This window comes from Nylanderia fulva, unplaced genomic scaffold (genome assembly GCF_048542155.1).
Source record: "Nylanderia fulva isolate GAGA-0341 unplaced genomic scaffold, ASM4854215v1 Scaffold23, whole genome shotgun sequence".
Lineage (NCBI taxonomy): Eukaryota > Metazoa > Arthropoda > Insecta > Hymenoptera > Formicidae > Nylanderia > Nylanderia fulva.
The window spans coordinates 104,121-112,987 of NW_028190293.1; the positions used below are offsets into that span (position 1 = coordinate 104,121).

The 8,867-nt window shown below is 29.2% G+C and overlaps 1 protein-coding gene across 4 annotated transcripts; it reads left to right on the forward strand.

The window, feature by feature from the left end:
- Positions 1–1,302: 1,302 nt before the first annotated feature.
- Positions 1,303–6,432, forward strand: LOC146723112 (modular serine protease-like). Of its 4 annotated transcripts, none has more exons than XM_085483045.1 (8): positions 1,303–1,497; positions 1,781–2,026; positions 2,129–2,248; positions 3,386–3,714; positions 3,862–4,122; positions 4,679–5,110; positions 5,730–6,031; positions 6,324–6,432. In XM_085483045.1, exons 1-8 carry the CDS (start codon positions 1,304–1,306, stop codon positions 6,426–6,428), a joined length of 1,989 nt encoding a protein of 662 aa, XP_085339171.1. In that variant the 5' UTR covers position 1,303; the 3' UTR covers positions 6,429–6,432. The 4 variants fall into 4 exon arrangements, with proteins under 4 accessions (XP_085339171.1, XP_085339168.1, XP_085339169.1 ...); XM_085483042.1 differs by having other exon boundaries at positions 1,303–1,493; positions 1,810–2,026; XM_085483043.1 differs by having other exon boundaries at positions 1,303–1,493; positions 1,810–2,026; positions 3,386–3,651.
- The last annotated feature ends 2,435 nt before the right edge of the window (positions 6,433–8,867 follow it).

Here is an 8,867-nt window from a genome sequence, read left to right on the forward strand (position 1 = left end):
AAAATATAAAAGATAAAGTTTTGACAATTGAAGCAATATATATATATATATATATATATATATATATATATATATACACTAAAGTTATAATTTATAATATAAAATTTATTTTACAAGTATGAAATTACACTTACAAAAAAATTCGATCATATATATTATTTTATAAATTTAATCCATTTAATTCTGAATCTTCAATTATATTCTAACAAAGTTGATTAAAAAATGATGAAAAAAATGCAAATATCTTTATGAATTACAAATACGTATATTTTGTAACCCTAGACCTTTTTGTTCTTGATAATAACAAGATAACATTCATAAAATATTCCATTACTAAAAACAAAAAATCAATTTTCCATAATACTATAAAAATTATGCACAGACGAGTGTCAGAATAATTGCTAGGTGTAATTACGCGTACATATAGGAACGCTTACTCATTTTCGCGTAAGTCTACGAAAAGAATAATCTTGATCTTCAGAAATACAAATTCTTTAAAAATGATCGCATTAATGATGCTGATTATAGCGATTCTCGGTATGATTGTACATAATAAAATGTATAGTACTAATTGTACGTATAATTATAAACGATACTATTAATGGTATTGTTAAAGTATGTTAATGTAATTACGACAATTGTTAACATTTGCAAATAGGATTTAGCAGAATATATGTTACTACGGAAGAAAGTGACCAAATGTATTCATCATTGACATTTGTTTGCGTGGACGCCAATGTAATATCATTAGTGAATGCTTGCGATGGAATTCCACATTGCCCTGATTCTTCAGATGAAGTTGGAACACTGTGCCGTCATATTGTGTAAGAAGATATTATTAATTTTCATTGCCATTAAATAAAGAATATCGTAAAGTGTCATATTCCTTTAACTGGAGATAAAAGAGATAAAGATTGCAAATGTTTTCTCTATAGTTTTTTAAAGTTGTACGTAAATCATATCTATATATACATCATTCAATATTTAATTTTATGATTAGTTATGTTCTGATATCATACATATATCTCAAAAATAATCTTTATCAACTTTTCTTCGTATTTAACGGTTTATATCGAAATCTTTCCACTAAAGTATCTTTATATTTGTAAGTCTGTAAAGATATACATATATAAGTATATTTTTAATAAATTTTTAATATCGAAGAAAATGTGAAATTCATATTTATATATCATATTTTCTCATTAATACAATTAATGAAATGTATTGATTGTAAATATTTAGATAATAAATTTTAGAAATATTCCACATGTTATTATGAAAAATTCTTTTTTGCAGCTGTCCCATGTATATGTACAGATGCAGCTATGGCGCATGCGTGAATCGTACGGCGCGATGCAATGGTTTAATAGATTGCATAGATGCTAGTGATGAGGTCGGTTGTGATCGAGATTCTAACGACATTTGTTCCGATAAAGAATTTCAATGTTCTTCTATTCATCGAGAGTGCATATCTCTCGATGATGTGTGCAACGGTCTGTATTTGTCACATTAATTTTAATAATATTGTAACTATTCGATTTCAGCCGAAAAAAAAATATTCCAAAATCTTTATTCTAACATCTTTACTGATTATATAACAATGCGCATGAGAAATACTATATACGCATTAGTTAAATTCGTTATTAGATTTTTATTGATTTAATTGACCAAATATAAAATCGATGTCTTCAAGTCCTCTGACTTGCGTGCGAGTATTAATAAATTATAAAAATTGGAAATAAGTCTATTTTGAGAAAAATTTATTTTATATTTGGCAAAGACAAACCTATATGTTCCGCTTTCTATCAGGATATAAAGATTGCTCGGATGAAAGCGATGAAAATGCAATAACTTGTCACGAGTATCCATGTCCCGAATATACATTTCGATGTTTATATGGAGGTTGTATTGAACAAGAAGTGATTTGTGACGGTGTCAAAGATTGCATCGATAGCACCGATGAAGATTCAAATATGTGCGCGGCTATCAATTGCGAAGGTGATAAATGTTCACAATATAAATGCCGGTTAGTTGATTAATTGATTAATTTTTTTTTTAATTTAATAATTATATTAGCACACACATACATATATAAAAATTCAGATTATTTTTTTTTCTGTTTGCATAGAGACGAAGAATTTACATGTGAGAATAGACAGCAATGTCTATCAACAGATAAAATATGTGACGGTATTCGACACTGTATAGATGCATCTGATGAAAATCCGGAAATGTGTAAAATACGTGAGTACGTATTTTAAATATTTGATTTAAATCCAGTAGAATAATTTCAATATCCCGTTCACAAATTCTTAGAATCAATTTTTAGAATCAATTATGTTATATCAAAGATAAAATATTCATATACAATATCCATTGTTGTATAGAAATAAAAGAGCTTATAGCAAAACATCCAACCTTTAGAATGTACCATACAGGGTTTGTCCGGAAAGTAATGCGTCGCATTTTTTTGTGACGCGACTATACATCGCAGAGCGATGGGACCGGTTGGGGAGGAAGGGGGGTACCCTTAGCTTTCCAACGGTAGGTCGCTCAATTGTTTCCATGCGCTTGGAGGGTTAGGACGGCTTATTCTGTGAACCTCTGCTTAGTGGTCGCGTCGAACTTGTGATGGAGAGAACGATAGAGCAACGCTATGCGATAAAGTTTTGCGTGAAGCTGGACAAGACGCCGCTGGAAACTTTTGAAATGCTCAAGAAAGTTTTCGGGGACGATTGCCTTTCCAAATCGCAGTCAAACAGATGGCACAAGATGTTTAGAGAAGGTCGGAAGGAGGTCGCCGACGAGGCCCGCGCAGGACGCCCGTCAACATCGCGAACGGACGACAATGTGACTCGTGTGCGCCAATTATTGAATTCAGACCGTCGAATGAATGTTCGCTTAATGTCGGAATTATTGAACTTGCCGAAAACGATTGTTCACGAGATTGTATCGGAAGACTTGGCCATGCGGAAGATTTGCGCAAAACTTGTGCCCAGAGTGTTGACCGATGCGCAAAAGCAACACCGAGTGGAAGTTTGTGAAGAACTCAAGCAACTCTGTGCAGATAATCCCAATTTCTTTTTTTTATTTCCTCGGCTGAAAAGGGAGCTCAAAGGACAACAGCTCGAGTCGGTTGACAACGTACAAGCTACTTCGACGGCCTCCCTGAACAGCATCCCAGTCAAGGAGTTCCAGAAATCTTATGACGCATGGAAATCGCGTTGGCAAAAATGTATTGACGCAGAAGGGTCATACTTCGAACAATTTTAAGTTGTTTTACCTATGCGATCAATAAATTCTTTTTTAAAAAAATGCGACGCATTACTTTCCGGACAAACCCTCTATATGTTATAAAATAGTTTTATTAAAATTCTTTATATAGATGTCCTGAAAATTGGTTTCGCTGCACTTACGGTGGATGTATTCGACCAGAATTTATATGTAATTCTCGGTTAAATTGTTATGACTGGAGTGACGAGGATGAGTCTTTATGCGGGATAACGCTGCCCGAAGGTGCCTGTCGATTGCCTGCTGCAAAAGCAGGAACGCATTATAATGTGAGCGGATGTTTAAGATGTCGGCCGGGCGAGATTGTTCCCGAATTCACATGGCTCGATTATACTTGTGACATTGAAGGTTCTTTGCAAGGTGCCGATAGGATTTATTGCCAGGATAACCGCTGGTTTCCCAGTGTCCCAAATTGTATTTCTAGTAATATCATATTTTTTATTAATCAAAAAATAGTTGAATTACTTTTTATTTAATATATAATTCATATTTAAGGATTTATTTCTACATATAGCATTATAGTATGAAATTATGACACAACTAAAAATATATGTACATACTATATTTCAGAAAACGAAATAGAAGAAATGACATGTCCGGCACCTTCTGAAGCATACGGTGCGATTAAACGATGTAAGGCGATGTGGGGTTCTCATAAAGGATGGTTGCCTTGCGATCGAGCTCTCCCAGTCGGCACACGGGTTTTCTTTGAATGTCCGACATTCTATAAGCGTAGCAAAGGGTCCGCTAGTGTTATGTGCCTTCACGATGGTACCTGGAGTCAACCATTTTTGAATTGCATTCCTATTTGTGGAATAAGGGATTCTACAGGTTCAGCAATCGATATATTAGAAAACTTTACCAGAAATATTATTCAATTTAAAAAACAAAACCATTCTTTGTAGTTTCTTTGATGTTGAATATAATTTTGACCTTTAAAATGTGTGTGCTTTATCAAGTTACAATTTTGAGAAATTTAAAATTAAAATTATAAAAAAGATTATTTAAAGTTAATTACAGCATGTGACGTATTGAAAAAGTTTAATTGTATTCAAAATATACCCTTAAACTTTTTTTGAAAGAATTCGTTGTAAAAAAGGTCAAAATTAATCAGATTTTCTTTTATTAAATAGTTCTGCAATTAGGATTATACATAAAAATTGTATATCTTGTTAATCTTAATATTTACATGTATTTATTTATTTTTGACACATTTGATATTTAGTATCTAAATAGAATACATTTTTTTCTAAACTTTTTAATTTTAACTTTTCAGTTTTAACTTTTTAATTTTAATTTTAATATGAAAGAAAAAATGTTATCTTTGTATAAAAATATATAATATTTCAGGCTTGTTTAATTTTTATATCTATGAAAAAATATTTAGCGGCAGCACTAATTGTTAAGGGATGGCGCGTCGAGAAAGAAGAGACACTACCATGGCAAGCCACCCTCTTTTCACACGATAATGGTCAGTGGAGGTTCTTTTGCGGTGGCACGTTAATAGCAGAACGTGTTGTGTTAACTGCTGGTCACTGTATTTGGAAGACCTCGGCGGATACAGTGCGCGTTGCTTTCGGAATCCTTTCGAGTGATTTAAATCAAGCAGGAGAAAATGCACAGGTGATAGATGTAAAAAGTATCAAATTGCAAAGTGCATATCAAGATCACGAGAGTAATTACGGCTCAGACATTGCATTGCTAATCTTAAAAGAAGCTGTGATCATTAACTCGGTTGTTAGACCCGTTTGCGTTCCTTCATACATCGACACGACATTGATGGAATATCAGCAAAGCGGCAAATTTGGATTGGTGGCAGGTAAGTTTATTTTAATTTAAAAATGTGATAGATGTTAATTAGAAAAAATCAATTAAAAATAAAATCAAATATTAAAATAAAATTATTGATATATACACTCTTATTTTTTGTTCGCAAATATCAAAGCACAATGAATAAAACCGTCTAATTTTTGCATATCAAAAGTAAGTATGTATCCTTTGATGAATAAGAAAAAGAAAATTGATTATCTTTTTTCATTTTTACTGATCATATTGGTATCATCATGTTAAGTTTAGCATTTTTAATATATTTAATTTTTAAATGTTTTCTTAATTTTTAGTAAAAAAATTATAAATAAAGCACAACTAATAGGTAAATCATTTGAAAAAGTTATTGTCATGTATCATTTCAATCAATTATTATTATATATCGTTAATTATATTAAATAAATTTATTTTAACTATTTTAAGAAAATATACAATTGTTTGATTAAGAATCAATTGTGACGCATTAGTCTTGTAAAAAGATACAATATTTCTATTAGTATTTGAAAAAATTGCATACAATTATAAAAATTACTAATTGAGAACTGATATTTATTTACATGTATAGCTTTTACCTGACAATTACTGTCATTTCAATCTTGAAAGTTTTCTAGGAATGGGATTAACGGAAAACGATACATTTAGTCCAGTCTTGAGGGTAACTACGATGAAAATTATTTCTGATGATAAATGTCACCAAAATCAAAATAGAGATTTTTGGAAATATTTAACTTATACATCCTTTTGTGCTGGATGGGCAAATGGCACCGGAGTATGCAATGGAGATAGCGGTGGAGGATTGGTACTTGAGCAATTGAATTCTAGCATCTGGGAAATTCATGGAGTCGTCTCTGTAAGCCCACGAAGATTAGGCACTAGTATGTGCAACCCCAATTTCTACACTGTTTTCACAAAGGTATACTAAATGTAGAATTGCAAACATTAGTATCGAACATATTAAATTATATCAAGATTTTATACATATGTAAATACATCTGTACATGTATGTTAAATTATCCGTAAATCTGTATTTCTTAGTCTGATATCTGCTAATTTTTGTAAACCTATATTATGTATATATTATTAATTAATATGACTATATATATATATATATATATATATATATATATATGTATTAATGTGATTCCATTCGGATAATATTATTTGCATTTAGTATAGTAAATCATTCTCTTTATTTAACAATATAGGTCTCAATGTACATCGATTGGATCAACAAGATCGTCGAGAGTATACCAATAATTGGTCCACCTGACCAAGATCGACAACCAAACACAGACGATATTATTATTTAAAAACAGTGATAAATTAACATTAAATGTAATTATTTCTTATAACAATTAATTTATCACCATATAATAAATAAAACATGTTTATAAATTAAATTTGACTACTACAAACAAAATATATATCGATACAACCACATATATTATATATATATATCGACTAATTAAATAAAACAAAAATATTATACATCGATACAATCACATACATATGTATATCGATTAATTAAATAACATTTTTATTCTTTAAAAATACATTAATTAATTATGCAATGCACATAAAAATTCAATATTTATATCTAACAGAAAATGCGAACAAAAAAAATAAAATGTTCGACAAAAATTTTTCGATCAAAATACCCACGTTTTCATTAGACTCGCACGTCTCCATACGTTTAATTACTTTTATTTGTAACTTTCTATTATATTAACAAATCTGCTTATAAATACTTTTATTAAATACTAAATTTATGTAGCATATATATATATATATATATATATATATATATATATATAATATATATGCTACATAAATTTATATTATTATATATATTTATATTATAAATTTATATATATATCTCATTTCATTCAATCTAACCGAATATAATTATGCACGCAAAGTGAAGTTATATTATTCTTTGATAATAATATAAAATTTCAAAAATTGCGACGCATGCATGCAAAAATTATTATTGCAAGCAATGCATAAAAAATATAACAATTAATTATACAATGCATAAAAATTCAATATTTAATCTTTTACAGAAAATATAAACAAAGTAATAAAATTTTCTACAAAAATCTTTTGTAATTAAATAAATATCTACACTTTCATTAGACTCGCGCGAGACTCTACACTCCATATACCCATCACGCTGCGCGGCTTGCGCGAAACTGATTCTCGTGCGGGGTATCGCGAGCGCGGGCCCGATGGTCACGTGACCACTGATCATGTGACCACTGGTCATGTGACCATCGGTCCCGCGCTCGCGATACCCCGCACGAAAATTAGTCTCGCGTGAGCCGCGCAGTGTGTTAGATGTGTGGGATGTATTAATCTGATGGAAAGGATCCACATTTTCGCGCGCAAAGCGCGCGCTTGTGTTATTTAGTTGAATATATTTTCCATGGTGTAATAATACTTACACCATGATATTCCCTATGTCTATATCCTTTTTATTTGTTTTTCTGGGAAACAAAAGAATATTTCCCTAGATAAATATAACTATAAATAATATTAATATCGATAATATGTCAAAACAAAAATAAGTTTCACAATTAGAAACATTATAGTGTATAATTTATCTGATCGTGAATATATACATACTTATATATTATATACGGACTTATATATGATATTATAATTTCATGCATTTAGACATCAGCATGAAAAATCTTTCACTAATAGCCGTAAGTACTAATAAAAACATTAAAACATAATATTTTCACAAGCTAGATAGAATCTAAATATCACAATAAAAATAAAATCAAAGAAATCGTATTTTAATTTATATACGACAAGTACAGATATAAATATATCTCGTAAATGTTTTTAAATTAATTTTTCAAAAATGGTACAACAAATTTTTTTAGGTATTTAAAATTTTTATATATTTAAAATAGTTAACATTTGTACATTACATTTATATTTAATATCATTTTTCAAGGAATTTATGTAACAAATAAAAAAATAAATTTTTTTTACATTTGTAATAAAAAATTACTTTTTATAGAGTTATATTATTGAGTATATTATTTAATAAACACAAATTCTATATACATTATTTATATATATATTATATTACATTATATATAATATATTTCATTCGATAAAATTAATAATTAAAATATTCTATATTTATACGAAACATATGTACATATAACGATAAATGTGAAAATAAATCTTACCATTATGTATAAGAATTTACAAATAAAATTCAGATATACAGATTATTACTTTGATTATTACTTGATATGTTTTACAAATCTTAAACAATATTTTAATAAAAAAACGTAACAATTTTACGCTAATAGAAATATTTTTACACGTTTTACATTTAAATATGTGTGCGATTACATTTAGAATACAAAACCAATTCTTATGCAAGAAGGAGAAGAAATACAGATAGCATCCGCTATGAATAAATCAGCAATTGGTATAAAGTACGATAATGTGTATATCACACCAAGTTATTTAAAATTTGACGAAGCTTTTGAAGGAGTGACATATCGGCAGCGTATTACTATAAAAAACGTTGGAAATAGATCCGCGCTTATCAGAATTCGTCAACCTAGCTCTTTAGTAAATATCTAATTTAAATAAATAATTAAAAATTTAAATAAATAACTAATAATTTAAATAAATTATAATTTATTCTTGTCAAAATAAGAACTTATTATCAAACTAGAATTTATTAACAGGCTTTTCAAGTAAAAACTTTAACTAGTGGC

Bases quoted from the DNA above. Each gene is read 5' to 3' on its own strand.
- LOC146723112 (XM_085483045.1), top strand. From the start codon at position 1,304: ATGTATATGTACAGATGCAGCTATGGCGCATGCGTGAATCGTACGGCG. The intron at 2,027-2,128 runs GTTAGTTGATTA...CTGTTTGCATAG, and splicing joins TGTTCACAATATAAATGCCG to AGACGAAGAATTTACATGTG. The intron at 6,032-6,323 runs GTATACTAAATG...TTAACAATATAG, and splicing joins TCTACACTGTTTTCACAAAG to GTCTCAATGTACATCGATTG.